At 38.1% G+C, this 19,963-nt stretch overlaps 1 protein-coding gene across 12 annotated transcripts in view; it reads left to right on the top strand.

Annotated features, from left to right (window-relative positions):
- Positions 1–19,963, top strand: part of APC (APC regulator of WNT signaling pathway) — a 129,267-nt gene that overhangs the window by 92,087 nt on the left and 17,217 nt on the right. For 5 of the 12 annotated variants that reach the window (XM_043470606.1, XM_043470609.1, XM_043470607.1 and 2 more), the window contains 6 exons: positions 1,226–1,330; positions 10,222–10,320; positions 12,274–12,652; positions 14,367–14,462; positions 15,763–15,816; positions 19,309–19,448. In XM_043470606.1, the coding sequence (XP_043326541.1) occupies positions 1,226–1,330; positions 10,222–10,320; positions 12,274–12,652; positions 14,367–14,462; positions 15,763–15,816; positions 19,309–19,448 (873 nt within the window). The remainder of the gene's footprint in view (positions 1–1,225; positions 1,331–10,221; positions 10,321–12,273; positions 12,653–14,366; positions 14,463–15,762; positions 15,817–19,308; positions 19,449–19,963) is intronic. The other 7 variants (XM_043470614.1, XM_043470615.1, XM_043470616.1 and 4 more) reach the window with 3 other exon arrangements.

Here is a 19,963-nt window from a genome sequence, read left to right as displayed (position 1 = left end):
TGTCCAAGTGTTAACTTTACTGTCGTTTCTTTCATTGTTTGATAGCACCCCTGACTAGACTAAATCTGGAAGAGTGCGTTGAACGATGTCTGGTTTGTCAGTGCTGTGTTCTCCAGCCCTATTGCAAGTAACTGACATAGCACATACTCAATAATTACTTTTATATTGACATCTTCAGTGATGTCAGTGTCAAATCTTTGTAGATTTAGTGCTCGTTGATTCATTTTTTCTCTTCACTGACTTTGTATTCTCTGCTTTAGATGATTTTGTTGAATTTTATGGTGTCACTTTCCCAAGGTACTGTTTTTTCTTTGTTTCTGAATTATTGGGACTACCTCTCTTTTGCCTATGTATAACTTACACTTGTTTATTGATGAAAATAGTATATGTAAATTATTTTTAAGTCACATTTTAAATGGTCTAGGAAAGCTTTATGTTTAAATAAATTCCAGTGGACGCCATTTTGTAACATAGTTTTCCATTATTATGTCACACTTTTTAATGTGTAATTTTTAATTTTGCCTATAATTTTCCTAGAGGAGGCACACTGGTAATTGTTTCTATAAAAGATACTTGATAGATTATTTTCTTTTTTGATTCTGTGGTGATATTTTTCAAAGTGACTGCTTTGTACTAGATATAATCTGTCTTGAAATTACTGCTTTTACTGGATATAATCTTGCCCTTTCACTTTCCCTAACAGATGGTGGTTACATTAGAAAAGGTTTTGGTTCTATTCATATTAGTATCTAAGAGCTTATCTGTTGGTTTCATATGACTTTTATTAGCAGATGTGTATAAAAATATATGTGTGTGTATAAATATACTTACATAGAAAGTATTTATAAGCTTAGGTAGTAACTGCTATATTTGCAGTTCTGTTAAATACCAGAACCATGTGACCTTGCGGAAAAGACAGTTACTTGCTCAGTTGGGTTGTGTCCCCGATAGTGGTGTGAGCACAGCTGGTGGAGGATGGTGTTTCTGTGGGTCTCAGAAAACCCTTTGTCTTGTGCGGCCCTAGTGCTCGAGGGACGCACTTCACTTTGCTGTGACCGAGACAGGCAGCTGACAGCCTGCTGGAGGCCATGGAGTGCAGCTCCGTGCTTTTGTGAGCCTGTGTCGTTGAGGCCTTCAGAGCTTTAGAGCAAGAAAGAAGGAAAGCTGTGGGCTGAGAGAGCATGCACCGTTTTTGCATGTACTGATGTTAACTCCGTATTAACAGAGGTCATCTCAGAGCAAGCATGAACCTGGCTCACATGAAGCTGAACGGCAGAATGAAGGTCAAGGAGTGGCAGAGATCAACATGGCAACTTCGGGTAGCGGTCAGGTAAATAGATTACTTTATTAATTTTTTCTCCAGTTAACTATTTAAATATTTTAAAAGAAATACTGAGTGAGATGATTCTCACACGACCTATAAATCTTAACTGTTTCCTTAGTCCTAAATGGATACCTCCAGAAGAATTCAGTACTAAAATGCTATGTCATTTTTCTTTATTATATTTAACTATGAAGCTTTCAAATTTCCAAGTATATTTTATAGCTCTAAAGTATGTGTCTCTGTTTTAGCCTAAAATGATTAATGTGAGTAGAGTTTCTTTGAAAAATAAATACTAAGCTGCATTTTGGTCATATGTGATTTGACCTAGTTATTACTGCTTGCATTGAATAGATTTGCTCTTTCTCTGTGGCATTCTTTCTAAGATATTTTTATGTTTTTTAAAAAAAATCATAAGAGTTAATATTTTCATCTTCAGTTGTATTCCAAGATTATAGAAACCTAGCATTTAAATAAACAATTCTAATGCCCATTAAAATAAAAGTAAATAAAGACCCTAGTCATATTTACTATTATCATCTTTAGCAAAATTATGGAAAACAATTTTTTTAAATGTAGAACATTATCTTGTTGTGCTGCCATCAGTTTTCTATTAGAGTTTGATTGGAATGTATCCTAATGAGTATTTTTCTTTGGAGTGTTCTGTATTCTCCACATTTTTTCAAGCAATATTTTATGTTTTAAATGAATGATTTTTTAAAATACAGTTTCAACTAAGTTGATTTTAAGGAAATTTTCTTACTGTTGATATAAAATATTCCTTTAGTGTCTATAGATTACTTTTAATGATACTATTTATTTAGAAAGAACATGGTTCTATTAGTTCATTAAAATTTAAAGCTTAAAATGTCTCATACTTAATTTTTTTTTCATACTTAATTTAAATATTTAAATTTACCACATTTAAACAAAAATATACTTCATTTTAATATTACTGGTCCACATTGTACTGGGTAATACTCTACAGATGGTAAATTAGGGCAAAAGAAGTTATATTCCAATAGTACATTCGGGTTCTTTGTCTACTACTTAGGGAGTTCTCTGGGAATATCATGTGTTCCTACACATATGTAGAAAGAAGTTCTGTCTTCTTGACAAAAACCTTTTTGTTTTTTGCTTTAGGATTAAGACCCACTATTAATACTTTGGGGTCATATTTCAATTATTATATCCTTTAAAGCCTCACCTAGCCAATAAGCTCAATATTTATTTTTTTAATTGAATTCCTATCTCATTTCTTATATCAGAATTTAACTCTGAATATATTAGATTTAATGTCAAAAATGAAAACTTTAAGAAACAGTTTACTTATTTGCCTATGTTGTGTCTTAGTCGTGGCGTGTGAGATCTTCCCTGCGGCATGCGGGATCTTCTGTTGCGCCGTGCAGGCCCAGAAGTCGGGGCCCTCGGGCTTAAGTTGCCTTGCAGCGTGTGGAATCTTAGTTCCCAGACCAGGGGGTCAAACTCGCATCCCCTGCATTAGAAGGCAGATTCTTAATCACTGAATCACCAGGGAAGTCCCCCAAATGAAAACTAATAGAAAGATTAAAAGGTAAGAAAATGAGGATAGAATTTTTATAATCATGAAGTGAGTAGGAAACCATAAAAGAACCATAGGTTTCATCTAAAAATGTAAGACTTTAGTGAGCCATAAAATCATAACAAACTTACGAGACAAAAACCAAGATCACATTAATGACGCTACAGCGACTTCCAGATTTTAATGTAGATAAGTGGTGTGTCTGTGAGACTGTGATCCAGTTATGCCAAAATCCCTTTACCTGTCAGACTCTTGGGGTTTGTTCTTTTGTTATTTGCTCCTGAGACAAAACAGTTGACACTAACAAAACTGAAAATAATCTCTTTGCCTTTCTCAGGATCACGGTAATATGATCCATCAAGCTCCTACCCTAGTGCCCCTATCTCTACCACTGTGAGGAAGGAAGTTCATTGTACCTCACCTGGTTTCCTGCCCACAGCCACTCTGCCAGAATGATCTTGCACGAGTAAATCACCCTCTTGGTAAAATCCTTTGTTGGCGTCCATTGGTTCTCAGAAAAAGACAAGCCTTATTACGACCTGTATAGTCTGGCTCCTGCCTGAACTTGCCAGCTCTCTGTCACCCTTTGCTCTCAGCACTTCTGCCGCGCTGGCCCTTCAGGACTTCCCCTTGACGGCTTCCTCTGCTGCGGCATGCACACCGTCTGCACCCGCTCCCTCTGGCGCCTTCTCATCCCACTTCACTCGGTTAACAGCAGTTTGTGTGTGTCCGAACTTTAGCGTGATTTCTCTCAAGAGGCTTGAACTGTTCACATCCCATTACAGACTGTCCTCGCTTGTTCTTCTCACTTTGAAGACCACATTTGCAGTTTTATATTTATTTATGTGGTTATTTCTCTTCTCCCTACTAAATTGTAAGCTCCAGAAAGACAAAGATTCTTTCTAATTTTATTCATTTTTATATCCCCACAGTCCCTGATGAATAGTAGATAATAGCAAGGAATATATGTAGGTTGGAAAGGATAACTAAAATCCCTTCTAGAAAGAGGGATTTTTGATCTGTGATTAATCTCCCTTGAACGTTAAATGAAAAGAGAAAGCTAGAAATAAATTATATGGGCTAGATCCCTACTTGCTTAGTATATAACTTTGTGTGTAATTCATTTATGAATCGATCTCAGCTTTTCCATTTAATGTTTAGAACCAGATCTCTAGTGAGACAACCAGTAAGTAGTGATGAAGTTCAAACAAGACTGGGAAAGAGATGAAATGGTAGGAGAACCTTTTCCACTGCCAATAATATGTTTTTAAACCTGTTATTATGGAAAATTTCAAATATATACAGAGGCAAACAGAGTAATAGAGTAATCTGCAGGTACCCTATATACTTTGTCCTCTGATTTTATTTTTGAAAAAGATCCCAGACATCATCATTTTTTGCTTACATATTAAATACTTCACTGTGTATTTCCAGAATATAACATTTTTTAAATTGAAATGTAGTTGATTCCTAATATTGTTAGTTTCAGGTATACAGCAGAGTGATTCAGTTATGTTGTATTTTTCCAATTCTTTTCCATTTTAGGTTATTACAAGATATTGAATATAATTCCCTAGGGCTTCCCAGGTGGTGCTAGTGGTAAAGAACTTGCCTGCCAGTGCAGGAGACAAAAGAGATGCGGGTTTGATCCCTGGGTTGGGTAGATCTCCTGGAGGAGGGCGTGGCAACCCACTTCAGTGTTGTTGCCTGGAGAATCCCGCGGACAGAGGAGCCTGGCAGGCTATGGTCCGTAGGGTCACAAAGGGTTGGACGTGACTGAGGCGACTTAGCATGCACACATGCACATACTATAAAGTAAATCCTTGTTTATTTTATATATATCAAAGTGTATATATCTGTTAATCCCATACTCCTAATTTATCCCTCCTCCCATTTCCCCTTTGATAACCATAAGTTTGTTTTCTGTGTCTAAGAATACTTTCTTTTAAATTGAAAATACAATTGATTTACATTATTGTGTTAGTTTTAGGCTCTACAGCAAAGTGATTCAGTAACATATACATATTTTTTGGATTATTTGTATCTGCTGATCCCATACCTTTAATTTGTCCTTCTCTGTCGCCTGTGGTAACCGTAAGTTTGTTTTCTGTGTCTGTGAGTCTATTTCTGTTTTGTATGTAGATATATTTGTATTATTTTTTAGACTCTACGTAAAAGTGATCTCATATAATGTCTGTCTTTGTCTGACTCCCCTCACTTAGTATGGCATTCTCTAGCTCCATCCATGGTGCTGCAAGTGGCAGTATTTCATTCTTTTTTGTGACTTCTTAAACCATTGTATCTTCTTAAAACCATCATCTGTTGATGGGTACTTGGGTTCTTTCCATGTCTTGGTTATTATAAATAGTGTTGCTGTGAACATTTGGGTGCATTTATCTTTTCAGATTAGAGTTTTCATCTTTTTTGGATTTATGCCCAGGAGTGAGATTGCTGGATCATGTGGTAACTCTATTTTTAGTTTTTTAAGAAACCTCCAAACCGTTTTTCATTGTGGCTGTACCAATTTATATTCCCACTAACAGTGTAGGAGGATTTCCTTTTCTCCACATTCTCTCCAGACTTTTTGCTTTGATGGTGGCCATTTTTAATTTGAATTTCTCAGTAATCAGTGATGTTGAGCGTTTCATGATTTGTTGGCTTTTTTGAAGGAATATCTGTTTAGGTCTTCTGTCCGTCCTTTGATTTTGTTGCTTTTATTTTTTATTTTTATTTTTTTGATACTGAGTTGTATGAGCTGTTTGTACATTTTGGATATTGACTGTCAATCACATCACTTGCAAATATTTTCTCCCAGTCTGTAGGCTATGTTTCTGTTTTGTTGATAGTTTTCTTTACCGGGAAAAATCTTTTAAGTTTGACTAGGTCCCATTTGTTTATTTTTGCTTTTATTTGTTTTCCGTTGGGAGACTGATCTAAGAAAATATTGCTATAATTTGAGACTATGAGACTGTTTTGCCTATGTTTTCTTCCAGAAGTTTTATGGTATCATGTCTTATATATATGTCTTTAAAACAATTTGAGGGTTTTTTGGCTTGTTTGTTTATGGTGTGAGGGTGTGTGCTGACTTCACTGACTTGCATGTAGCTGTCCAGCTTTCCTAGTGTCACTGGCTGAAAAGACCGTCTTTTCTCTGTTGTGTGTTCCTACCTCCTTTGCCAAGGATTAATTGACTGTAGGTATGTGGGTTACTTCTGGGCTCTCTATTCTGTTCTTTTGGTCTGTGTGTCTATCTGTCATGTTTTTGTACAAATACCATGCTGTTTTGATTCCTGTGGCTTAGTAGTATTGTCTGAAGTCCCAAAGCACTCTGCAGATTTAATGAAATTCCTGTCAAGATGCCTATGACATTTTTCACAGAACTAGAACAAATAATACTAAAATTTATATGGAACCACAAAAGGCCCAGAATTGCTAAAGCAATCCTGCAGACAGAGGACACCTAGAATACATAACTATTGTGCCATTATTACACTCCCAAAGAAACTAACAGTAGTTCCTCAGTAGCATCAGATAACTAGTCAATATTCAAATTTGCAGTTGTTTCATAAATGTCATAATTTTTAAATTTATTTGACGCAAGGGCCGGATAAAGTTCATGCACAGAGATTGGTTAATGTGTCTTTGAAGTTTCTTTTAATCTATAGATTTCTTCTTTGTCTCTTAGATTTTTGCTGTATATTTATTGAATAACCAAAGTTATTTGTCTTCTCAAGTTTTCCATAGTCTGAATTTTGCTAGGAACATCTGCATGGTGAAGTTTGACCTATCTCTCTGTCTTCTGTATTCCCTGTAAATTGGTATTTGGGCCTAGAAATGTGATCAGATTTGGTCTCAGGCCCTCATTCTATGGCTGAGACTTTCATAGGTAGCATAGTGGTCTTCCACCAGGAAGCACATAACACCTGGTGGGCTCTATTTTTGTGATATTAACAGCATTTATACTTAATGTCTAGCTTTATTAATTCACTGAGGGTTGTAGAATTAGCTGTAGTACTTTAATAAAGAGAAACTTCTCATCTACCGTTGGACCACTTCCATCTACCATCTGTATGAAAAAAGGCAAGGTGAGGAGGGTGCTTGCTTCTTTTGCTTCTTCTCCCTCTTACACAGTTTCACAGAGAGTTGGAGACTGTTGCTACCTTTATGGTGAACTTTTTAGAGTCACTTTGTTTTGTTTTTGAGTCCTTTCCTAAAGTGAGCAAGCAGATAATAGAAGAGGGATTTGTACCCAGCAGGTGTGGTTGAAATTGACTGTGTCCCAGCTGTACTGATTGAACTGCCAGGCACAGTCCTTCTTGGGCCCCTCGGCACACATTTGAGCGCCTCTGATGGCAGTGGATATTGAACGGTGGATAAAGGAGGACCAGAACATAGAGAGGTGCTTGATTCTAATGTGTGTTGAAAAGGAGATGCAGGTCAGAAGCAACAGTTAGAACCAGACATGAAACAACAGACTGGTTCAAAATCTGGAAAGGAGTACATCAAGGCTGTATATTGTCACCCTGCTTATTTAGCTTATATGCAGAGTACATCATGCGAAATGCCAGGCTAGAAGACTCACAAGCTGGAATCAGGATTGTTGGAAGGAATATCAGCAACCTCAGATATGCAGATGATACCACTCTGATGGCAGAAAGTGAAGAGGAACTAAAGAACCGCTTGATGAGGGTGAAAGAGGAGAGTGAAAAAGCTGGCTTAAAATTCAACATTCAAAAAATGAAGATCATGGCATCCTGTCTTATCATTTCATGGCAAATAGATGGGGAAAAGTGGGAACAGTGGCAGATGTTATTTTCTTGGGCTCCAAAATCACTGCGAATGGTGACTGCAGCCATGAAATTAAAAGACACTTGCTCCTTGGGAGAAAAGCTATGACCAACCTAGACAGCATATTAAAAAGCAGAGGCGTCACTTTGCCAACAAAGGTTCATATAGTCAAAGCTATGGTTTTTCTAGTAGTCATATACGGATGAGAGAGTTGGACTGTAAAGAAGGCTGAGCAGTGAAGAATTGATGCTTTTGAACTGTGGTGTTGGAGAGGACTCTTGAGAGTCCCGTGGACTACAGGGAGATCAAACCAGTCAATAGTAAATGAAATCAACCCTGAATATTCATTGGAAGAACTGATCCGGAAGCTCCAATACTTTGGTCACCTGATGCAAAGAGGCAAGTTATTGAAAAAGACCCTGATGCTGGGAAAGATTGAGGGCAAGAGGAGAAGGGGGTGAAGGAGGATGAGATGGTTGGATGGTATCACCAACTCAAAGGACATGAGTTTGAGTAAACTCCAGGAGATAGTGAAGGACAGCTTGGCATGCTGCAGTCCATGGGGTCACAGAGAGTCAGACATGCCTTAGCGACTGAACAACAATAACCATTTCTTACAGGTTACTGCTTCTCTGGTCCCTCTGAAGGATGTTGGTGCAGACTTAATCATAATAAAAAGGCCCAGGAAAGATTCTCAAGACTCAAGTTCTGGCTTGTAGGTAGTATGGGTATGGGAATGTTCTCTTGGAATCTCCTTATAATAAATCCATCTAGGTTTCTAGCTAGAGAGTTTGGGAGAGCAGAGTGGAGAGTGTCCCAAAATCAAGAATCTGTATAGAAAGATACTAAGTCTGAAGCTTAAAGGTGATTTGATGTCTACACTGAAATGAATGTCAGAACATGTTTCATGGTAGACATGGGTTTTTCCTTGCTTTGTAATGTAACCTCTTGTTTCTCTTCTGTTTCAAACAATATGTTAGTTATCTATTGCTGCCTGACAAGTGTAGCAGCTTAAATCAGCAACCATTTATTGTCTCTGTAGGTCAGGAATCCTAGTGCAGCTTAGCTGAGTGCCTCTGGTTCAGGGTCTCTCCTAGGCTGCGGTCGCCATGTTGGCTGGGGCCACAGTCATTTCAAGATTTGATGAGGGGAGGATCTGCTTCTAAACTCACCATGTGACTGTTAGCAGGCCTCAGGTATCCAGGCTGTCGGCCAGTGGTATCATTTCTTGCCACCAAGGCCTCTACAAAGAGCAGTTCATAGTGTAGTATCTGGCATCCCTCAGAGAAGAACAAGAGAGGGTGTCCAGGATGGAAGCCACAGTCTTTGTAAACTTATCTTGAAAGTGACTTCTCATCATATCTACAGCAGTCTGTTTGCTAAAAGCCTTTCACAAAATCTGGCCCACACTTAAACACGGGAGTAGTTCATAAGGTGGTGAATTCTAGAAGACAAGGCTCCTTACGGGTTGTGTTACATCCTCACTACCAGAAACAGTCAAAGTAGTTAGATATCCTTAAAGACAGTATGCTTGCTTCAGCATAAGGAGTCATTCATTTCCTCCTGTAGATCAAAAGCAGTCCTTTGCCAAAATTTCCTTAAAAGTCTCCCACCTGCTCTCTTTATCTTGAGTCTTGTTCCCTCAACTCCATCCTCCTTATTGCAATCAGAAGAAGCTCTTAATCTCCAAGTCAGTCAGTCAGTTTCTCTCTCTCTCTCTCTCTCTCTCTCTCTCATGCACACACACACATACACATTCTTTGTGACCTGCGCTTAGGGCCTCTGCCTCATATGAGTTGCCATGTGGCTAACCCTCCTCTTTTTTAAGGAGACACCTCTTTGTCGTTCAAAATCAGACAGCCCTTTACTCTATAATCCTGAACTGAGTGCCCGCCATTCCTGTCTGTACACCTGGGTTTGTCAAAGCACTGTATGTTTACATGTTGAGCAACCTGTCTAGACTCCACATGCAGTGAGGGTGGGGATGTCTTATTCACTTATGTTCCTACAGACTAGCATTGCACCAAGAAAGGACAGAAATGGTATGGACGTAACAAGCAGAAGATACTAAGAAGGGGTGGCAAGAATACACAGAAGTGCACAAAAAAGACCTTCATGACCCAGATAACCACGATGGTGTGATCACTCACCTAGAGCCAGACATCCTGGAGTGTGAAGTCAAGCGGGCCTTGGGAAGCATTTCATCACTCAGTGGGGCTTGCTTCCAGCCAGTGTATATTTAACTGAATATGGTTTCATGCCTTTTGATTTGGGAAAGAATATTACTCTTAGAATGTCTTCAGTGTTTGGTTTCTTCTAGATTGTACTTTGTCTTTTACAACAGTTTTTTTTTTTTCCTTCAGTGTTTCTCTAAATTCTACTCAAGTTTATAGATAAAAATACTCATTTTGAGCAGTTATAAATGTTCACCCTTTAATGGTATATTTAGCTATTTACTCTGAAGACAGTTCATTTGGAGTATCTTAACATGAAGCTAGCTATGTTTATCTATAATCTAAATTATACTGTCTATAATTTGCTTAATTTCTAGGGTTCAACTACACGAATAGATCATGAAACAGCCAGTGTTTTGAGCTCTAGTAGCACACATTCTGCTCCTCGAAGGCTGACAAGTCATCTGGGAACCAAGGTAACAGATTATAAAGCCTTGTTGCTAGAACTCTGAGTACTCTGTTAGAACATTCTTCATTCTTCTTTTAAATTTAGCTTAAGAATTCTTTTGTTTCCATCATCACAGTCTCTTAAAGAAATGACAGCCAGTTCTCTGCAAGCATCCTGAGGTGCAGCCCACAGCTGGCTCGCTCCCCCAAGCCCTCCCCTCCCTGTGACTTTTTGCCTGGTTGCCCTGTCTGCAGTGGTGCAGCCCTCCACTTCCCACCCCGCTGCACAGTGACCGTCAGGGTCCTCGCAGCCTTCAGAGCTCTTCTTGGGCTTCCCTTCTTTACAGAGCGTTTTCTGACCCAGGGCCCTCTCGCTGCCCATGCAGTCTGTCTGCCTCCTTTGAATCACTACATTTGGAGCACGGGGACTGTTTTTTAAACAGTATATTTTCCGTTACATCTAAATACTTCCTTGTTTTCATAGCATATTCTACATACTCTTTCTTTACTTTAGTAATATAATGGCTCTGAGGAAAGCATTACATAACTAATGTCGATATAAGAAATGAATTTTAGAGTAGCAGTGATATTATTAATATAAAGCTTAATCCTTTTAGTAACTCAACAGTTACTACTTGGGATCACTAAAATGCCAGTAACTGCTAAGAGTTGTACGTAAACTATCTCTGATCTTTTCCAAAACCCTTTGAATGTATTATTCTTGCCCCTCTTTTAAGTGAGAATACTGAAGCCAAAAAGATGGTAATTAAATTAGAATTCCACCCCAGTCCGTCCAACATGAGTAGTTTTTACTATAAAGAAAACCTTTCATATTTAAGAGTACTATTACTTGAAAACTGGCAGCTTGAATACCATTTCCTTTTGGAGTGATTTTCGCATGATAATATTAAGACCTTACTACATTTTTGAATGCCAGTTACTGTCCTGTATACATGTGTGACTTTATTTAATCTTCACAAAGAAAACCCTACTAGGTAAATTACTCGGTTTTGCAGCTGAGACAGCTGGACCTCAGAGAACTCCGGTAACTTGGTTGTGTCACACAGCCCACTTGCAAATAGTGGGGTCACCAAGACATTGCCGGAAGTCTCACGGTGGCTAAAGTTGCCCCTGGTTTGGAACCACTGATTTATAGATACGATGCATTTAGATAATAGCCTCAACTCTCACGCAGTAGCTCTTGCTTTTAAAAAATGCAGTTGATCAAAGGACAGGATGACTGCGTGCTATTTCCTGTTTCTGATCTGCTTCTGAGTAAATTCTTGGAATTTACAGTAAGGGAGTAATGATGCTTACCAGCTGCTTAAAAAAAAAAATTAAGAATATTGACTTTGTATCTCTATATGATCAGGGATCATCCCTATATGATCCCTTTATGACAAAATACTTTTACATGTATAAGGGAGACATCATAATTTTAACAATATTATAATCTGGTGACAGTTAGCAATTGCTTAGAACCAGTACTTAGTCAACAGTAATTGTTAAAAAACATTTTCTCTTTACTGATTATGGTTGTAGATTTTAAAAAGTAAAATTTTTAATTGTGTAAAGAATTTTAGATAAACCACATTTCTTGTTCTGTATGTGTTGGTAGGTGTGTGTGTGTGTGGTGGGTGGGGGAGATGTGAGAAAGAGAAAAATCAGTTGATTGTCTTTCATTATGATAACAGATTATCACCCACCGATCCAGACAATAGCAGTTTAGATATGCAAGAACCTACTGTCTCCTTATGACTATATACTACCACTACTAATATTTACTCATAAAGAAGATGGTGATAATGATTATAGCAATATGGATTTTGAAATAATGCTCATTACTTCATCCTGGAAAGAGATTTTTGTTTTTGTTTCTGTTTTTGTTTGAGTTACAACTAACATCCCATTCATCACTTCATTGGAGTTGGCTTTTGGCTATTAAAGTCATAATTTTGTTTCTAAACTCATTTGGCCCACAGGTGGAAATGGTGTATTCATTGTTGTCAATGCTTGGTACTCATGATAAGGATGATATGTCGCGAACTTTGCTAGCTATGTCTAGCTCCCAAGACAGCTGTATATCCATGCGACAGTCTGGATGTCTTCCTCTCCTCATCCAGCTTTTACATGGCAATGACAAAGACTCTGTGTTGTTGGGAAATTCCCGGGGCAGTAAAGAGGCTCGGGCCAGGGCCAGTGCAGCACTCCACAACATCATTCACTCACAGCCTGATGACAAGAGAGGCAGGCGTGAAATCCGAGTCCTTCATCTTTTGGAACAGATACGAGCTTACTGTGAAACCTGTTGGGAGTGGCAGGAAGCCCATGAACAAGGCATGGACCAGGACAAAAATCCAAGTATGTTCCATATGGTGCATGTGATAAAGCAAATGTAAAAGTTTTTGAAATGAAAAGTTTTTTAATTAGGACGGTGTCTTTATGAATCAGAGTGGGAAATTCATATTAGCCACCTGCACTGCTCACATAGTTTAAAGCTTAATTTCTCTATTTCCCTAGAAAAAAAGTTAGCAAAGGAAAATGTTGTGTGCACTACAGTGCAACCAGAAAATAACAGAAAATCAAAGTAGACTTAAACAGTCATAGCATAGTTGATCTAGAAAGAACTTGAGTGATTATGTTCTCCTTCTCTTGAGATTAAGCTCAGGCAAGTGACTTTACGTAAGTTCCTTCAGCTGTGAGTGACCAAGCCGTTCTCTTATATTTGCACATCGCGTTACTCAGTGGGTGCAGAGCTGTGTTATATCTGTTATTTGATCCTTACAACAACCTTGTGAAGTAGGAAGGGAAGATGTTATCATCTTCACTTTACAGATGAAGAGACTGAGGTTCAGAGAGGCCAAAAGACTTGCCTGTGGCTTCACAGGTCGTGGGTGGGGGATCCAGGACCAGAGGCCAGACCCCCGACCCTCAGCCCAGTGTCCTTCCCACTGCACCGTCTGTCTCCAGGCCTTGGGCCCCAGCTGCTGGGGTGATCAGCCACCCAGCTCTTTTCTCAGGGAGAAACCCTCTCCCCCAGGAGCAGGGATCATGGGAGTTGGGACCCTTGGGGAGATAACTTTACTTCATTCCTATAGCAAGAACCAAAAGCAGTAAGTATATAAGGTAAGACCTCCTTTCACCTGATAAGAACCCACACATAGACATACACACAACAGAGGACTGTCGAGTCAGTATCTTGATTGGGGGAGCAGGAGAAAGACTGATGATGAGAACTTGATCTATAAAGATTTAGTAGATTTCTCTTAGGATTAGGTATAAAGGTGAATTTATTTAAAACTAAAAATTTTTCAACAGTAAGAATAGAGCAGAAATGTCCTTTCTGTTTGTCCTAGGGCTAGGGAGAATTAATAAGTTGCTATACTGGGAGAACATTATCTTTCTGGATTGTTTTCTTTGGCTGTCCACAATTATGTAATGACTTGTATTGTGTGCTCTTAATACCTGTTCTCAGAAAAGTTAAATAGAATAAATACTATTACTTCTGAAAAATAGACTTGGTTTTTAAATTTTTATTTCAAGTAACAGTTTTGAAACTTTATGCATAACACTAAGTGTGCAAGTACATTTTCTTAGACACTTTTCCTTTAAATTTTTATTTACTATTTGGTGTCTATATAATAAACTTTCTCTGCTAGAGTTGCACTAGGTTTCTCTATACATTTCTATACAGCCATGTGCCTTTCAGCTTTGAAAATAGAAATTATAAATAAATAGTTTTATACCAGAATGTTTTTATTATTTCAAATAACCAATATAATTTTTTTAAGTTATTAGTTGAATTATAGCATAAACCTACATGGGAGTTAGTCCAACAGACTTGGTGAAAGGCTGATGAGGGGTAAACATTTTTATAGAACCAAGAAAAGCCCTTTACCTATATTTTCCTTTCCATGTGTATAGTAGTTATTCATCTCTTCAGCAAATACTTGTTGATTCACTAAGCTACCATGCATGAGAAGTATATCTGCAAACTCAGTATTTTTTAGGTATAATAAACATCACTACTTTGAGAAAACAAAGCATTATGGTTTATGTCAATTTTATTTTTCAGTGCCAGCTCCTGTTGAACATCAGATCTGTCCTGCTGTGTGTGTTCTAATGAAACTTTCATTTGATGAAGAGCATAGACATGCAATGAATGAACTTGGTAAGATAAAAATGTTTCTTAATGCCATAGAAGAATCCTGAAGATTTTTCGTCATTGTTGAATTAGGATATAAGGCCACTAATTTCTATTACCATCTGTTTCTTCCTTGTAGCAAGTGACTGGTTTCCAGAGAAGACAATGTCCTAAGTGACAGAAACTGCTCCCGTTTTATAGCCTAACTTGGGTTTTTAAAATCTTAGCCAGAGATGGGCAAAAATAAATAAATAAATGGGCCACTCTTGCCAATATTGTCAAGGTAGACTCTGGGTGACAGTTGGTGGGAGGGTAATTTGAATCGTTTTGAGATGTGATGATGTGGAGCTTTGTAATTATTCTTGAACTCAGTCACTTCTGATGGACACAGGAAGGAATTATTATTAAGATTCTCATTTATCTTCATGGTTATCCGTACTTTACTGGATTTTCATGATAAGCAGTGTGGTTGGTATCTCTGAAACTCGTTAATAATGGAAAAGCATTATTCTCTAATTTATGTTAGAAAACATTCCATTAATTTTGGAAGGATTACTCTTGGTATGTGTTCTCACATACTCTGAACCTTACAGAACCTGCCTCTGTGGCCGCCATTTTTCATGTGATGGTTTCTCTTTGGTTTCTAGGTTCATTTTGCACATGTGGTATTTGTAAGTTGCGTCATGCTGAGCCATCTCATGTGAACCTGGATCGCTGTAGTCGTGCCACAAGCAAGAAGCACGCACTGAGTCTCCATCTTGGTGTAGCCGTGCCCTTGCTTTTTGTGCTGTTTACGTTACCTTTCATTCCAGGCCCCGCTTTGCATCCCTGCCACCCTTAACCATTTTCATCCATCATTTATCTTAAAAGTGACAAAGTTGTGAGTCTCTTAAGACACAGAGAACCTGAACGGCTGAGAATGAGTGCTGTCCCCTCGAGACCGTCATTTTGGGAGGCTGTGTGTACTTGGTCTCCGCCTGCCCCCAGCTGTACGTTTCTCCCCACAGGCCCTAGCCCACTTGATTCTCTTCCCTTATTCCCCAGGTTCCTGTGAAATTGAGTATGCACTTGTGAGTTCTCCCCTCCTCAATACAATCCAGCATTGGTGAAATTTCAAGTTTGGGTGGTTTTTTGTGTTTTTTAACACTCATAATAATGAGAAAAATAATGAACAAACAGGAAAACTAATCCAGTTTTAAGCTCCCACAAATGTTTTCTCTAAATGGCCCTGTGTTCCAATGAACTGTAGACTAGGACTGACCCACATTAATCATCTGAATTTCCAAGTGAAATCTAGACTCAGTATTTGTTCCTCTTCCTTCTTCAGGTAGGAAGGCTACCCGGGGCATTTCATCCCAGGAGCTAGGGCAGGGGCTTTCAGGTGAGGAGCAGGATGGGGCCTCTGGGGGTGTGACTGTGGGGATGTAGCCACAGGGGATTACCTTCTCACTCCTAGCCTCTGACTTTGCGTTGGAGCCAAAGAAGAAACAAGGTGTGTAGACTGTGGATAGATACAGTCAGGTAGCACAAGGGATCTGACAGTGAGGGATAGGAGGAAAGAAGTCCCAAGTAGATGAAGAAAAATTCCTAAGCCCGTCAGCTAGGACTGTCTTTTGTAGATGCAAGAAAATTCTACAACCATTAGGGTCATTTAAGTTTGCAACTATTAGTGTTGCAAGTTTTAGACTATAATACCAGGAATGTACACATTTATTAATTTCCAACTCCGTCCTAGAAACTGTGCTAGGCACTAGGTAACAAAAATGAAATCCAGTAAGTGGCCCAGGTGATTCTTATGATCAGGAAAGTTTGTGAAACTACCAATATATAGAATATTGTTGCTGAACCCTACTTATTTTAGAATGAGGTATTTCATGCTAATGGTGACTGTCTAAACCAAGTAAAAGAAAAGTAATATACTTTTAAAAAATTCTGTCATCTTTCTATTATCTTGTTTTGATAAGTTTAAGAATTTTGGTAAATGTCACCTGAAGACATTGATCATCTACTATCTATAAGGTTATGAGATGCCATACAAGATAATATTTGGTTCATCTGGACCACTATTCTCTAACACATACACGAAGAAAATGTGGAAAGATGTGCTCATGACCTTTACATTACCTTGAAACATTCTAGTATTTCTTAGGGCAACCAATTTTTTTCCTATCTGTCATGAATTCACATCATATTTTTGTGAATCCATTTTTAAAGTGTATAGATCCTTTGCCTTAAAGTTCACTGGAAGTTTTTTTTTGTTAACTCCTGGAAATCATAAAGGGTCTCTCTCTTTTATCTAATACACTAAGTTTTATTGAATGTTCTTTTTTCATTAGCACGTTCTTCATCATTTTATTGGCATTAATCATGTTGTTCCCTAATCATTGTTTTCAGAATCAAGTCCTAATATTTTTGGTTTTTCCGTACAAAAGTAGTCAAGGGCCTTCTTGGGAGGTTCTTGAGATTATTTCACATGTTACTTTCTTAGAACAGTGTCACATATGCTGCTGCGCCAGGCAGGATTTTATGTAGGCATGAAGCAGAGTGTGCTCTGTATGGCTTTGATGGTCCGCTTTGTAATTCTCAACATTTGGTGATCTGATCAGTACACAGGGCCACTGTCTTTGAGTCAACAGTGACTCCCAGGTCTGTTTCCTAGTCAAGACGATAGTTCCTCCTTTACTGAAGGATTAAATAGTGGAATTTTCTGAAGCTCTGTACTAGGCTTTCTTCCACTCTCCCTAGGCTATATACTCTACTACATGGCTTCCCTGACCATGTTTTTCAAATTCACATCTTAATCCACGTTCTCTCTCCTGAGATTTACACACATTTTCTTACTGCTCCTCCAGGATTTTCACCGAGATGATTTTTCAGACATTTCTGACTCAACTGACGGAAACTGAGTCTTGTCTCCTCCATCCCCAAAACTGTCTCTTGACCAGGGTTCCTTTTCTCAGACGGTAGCCTTTCCGTCACCCCACTTGCTGAAGCCAGTCTTAGACTCTTGGACTCTATTCCTGTTTCTTGGACTCTATTCCTGTCCCCTATGTCTGCTAACTGCTTTAATTCTGGCTCTTAAATACATCTTACACCACTGCTATTCTTTTATCCCTGGCACAAGCAAAGCCTCTTTCTTCACTCCTAGTCTCCCATAGTTTGTCTTACCTGGCTCCCCACTTCCAATCGTAATCATTTCTATAGCCTTAATCTGTTTAGAACATACATCTGATTATTCTTTTCTCCTACATTAAATCCTTGGTGAGGTACATTAAGTCTCGTATTACCTGGCATTTTTGTAGCCTCTCCTCGTTGCTGTATGTTAATGTTTCAGGCCCAGCAGCCCTTACACATGCTATTTTATCTGCCTGAAATGCTTCCTTACTGTTTCTCCTCTACCCTTTGTAGATAGTCATTCATCCTTTAAGTCTCAAGTTAAACCTTAGTTCCTCAGCCACTTTCTTGATCCTTCCAGTCTACTTTAGGTTTGCCTGTTATCATGCCCTGTACTTCTTCACAATCATGACATTTAAATTAGTTGTTCGATGGCTGTCTGTGCTAATCTGTAAGCTCCATAGAGACATTGGTTGTTTTGTTCATGGGCTATTTATCTTTCCCATCATCATGGGTGGATGGAGGAAAATCTTCCTATTTGGTTTCGGATTTTCCTTAACCAAAATAATGTTTATTTACCTACATTCAGACTTATCTGTCACTGGTGCCAGTTATAAAGATTTACACAACTGTTCCAAGAGTTAAATCCCTGGCTTGGCATTCTTGACCAAAAATTGAACTTGGTCTGTTTTGCAAACTTGCTGATTGCTCTGCATACTGATCCTTCTAGATCATTTACAAAAATAATGAATGTACAGATCCTCTTTCAGATTAATGACCTGACAGTCTAGACTTATAGTATCCAAGAATTACCTGTTTATATTCATCATCTCTTTTTCTTCCTTAGCTACTTCTCTGACAAAACAATATCTCTGGTTTCATAATGATTAATACTGATGATGAATAATATTTTGAATAACCTTCATATGCATTTTTATTTTTCTTTTTATTCACTCCCTCACCATTTTGCTTCACCTTTTGTCCTGCTGTTTTGTGTTGTCTTTCTACTGCCCCTTCCTTTATGTCTTTTCCTTTCCTTTCCCTTCATTTTTCTCCTTGCCTTCCTACTGTTGACCACTGTGGACATTGTTAAGTATACCCAGTGGTGGGAATCAAGGGGAAAGAAAATACTAAATCCTAGTATTGGTATTTGACACTTTGTGTGTATCAAAGAAAAGTAAGAACTTAAAAAGAAAAAACATAAAAATGGTTCTATACAGCTTAGTAATAAGTTGAACAGGTAATTCTGTTTCATAGAAAAAATATAAGCTTTGCTTCATGCACTATTTCACTTAGAAGTTTTAGGATTCCTAATGATACTAAAAATTATTTTGGAGATAAAAATATATTAAAGTAATTAGGCCACAGTGTGTGTGACAGTGAAGAATGTTTATAAAGTCCTAGTAATAAAGTTATCTTTTTCTGCTTACATTCAAGAGGACCTAATCGTAGAAAATAGTCTTCTTATTCCTTGACAGGATACAGTGTATTGCAGCAAACAGAGTATAATATTCATCTTATTCAGTAAGACAGGGGGCTGGAGGGTGGAGAAACTGGCAGAAAATGAAATAGTTGTCACTTGTACTTGATAAGTATATTACACAAGAGTGCTTCATAATATTTTTTGTAGCTTGTAATTCTGAAGACAGAAACCATATATTCTCATTCTTTGAGATTTTTCTCTAGTAATTTATAAACTTGGTAACCATTTGTGTTATTTTAGATTATTGTCTTTTTCCTCTTGCCCTTTTTAAATTAGGGGGACTACAGGCCATTGCAGAATTATTGCAAGTGGACTGTGAAATGTATGGGCTTACTAATGACCACTACAGTATTACTTTAAGACGATATGCAGGAATGGCTTTGACAAACTTGACTTTCGGAGATGTAGCCAACAAGGTATGTTTTATAAGATCCATTTCTTAAGATAGCAAGATAGCTCTTTTTTTCCATACAGACTACTTTTCACTTTCTTTTTTGTCACTGTCCTCATTAAACACTGACTAATAAAAACCTGTACTTTATATTCCACTGCAATATCCTTACTCATTTGATGTGTAATGCCTAAACAAAGGCAAAAGATGGAACACAGAAGTGAATTTATGTAATCACACTTAAAATTCTGTTCCTGGGCAGACTTCCCTGGTGGTCCTGCAGTTAAGACTCCACTTTTCCACTATAGGGAGCACAGGTTCAATCCCTGATTGGGGAACTAGGATCCCATGTACCGCCTAGTGAGGCCAAAAAGTAATTAAAAAAAAAAAAATACTGTTCGTGGGAATGATAGTAAAAGTCTGGAAATCTTGATGATTGGTGCAAGTGTCAGACACATATTAGTTCCATCCAAATAAAAGACTTTACATTCAAACCCTTTTCTTATCGTTTCTTATCATTTATTCACTTTATTTTTCCAG

Source organism: Cervus canadensis, chromosome 6, assembly GCF_019320065.1.
Source record: "Cervus canadensis isolate Bull #8, Minnesota chromosome 6, ASM1932006v1, whole genome shotgun sequence".
Taxonomy (NCBI): domain Eukaryota; kingdom Metazoa; phylum Chordata; class Mammalia; order Artiodactyla; family Cervidae; genus Cervus; species Cervus canadensis.
This window is presented reverse-complemented; position numbering and strand designations above follow the sequence as displayed.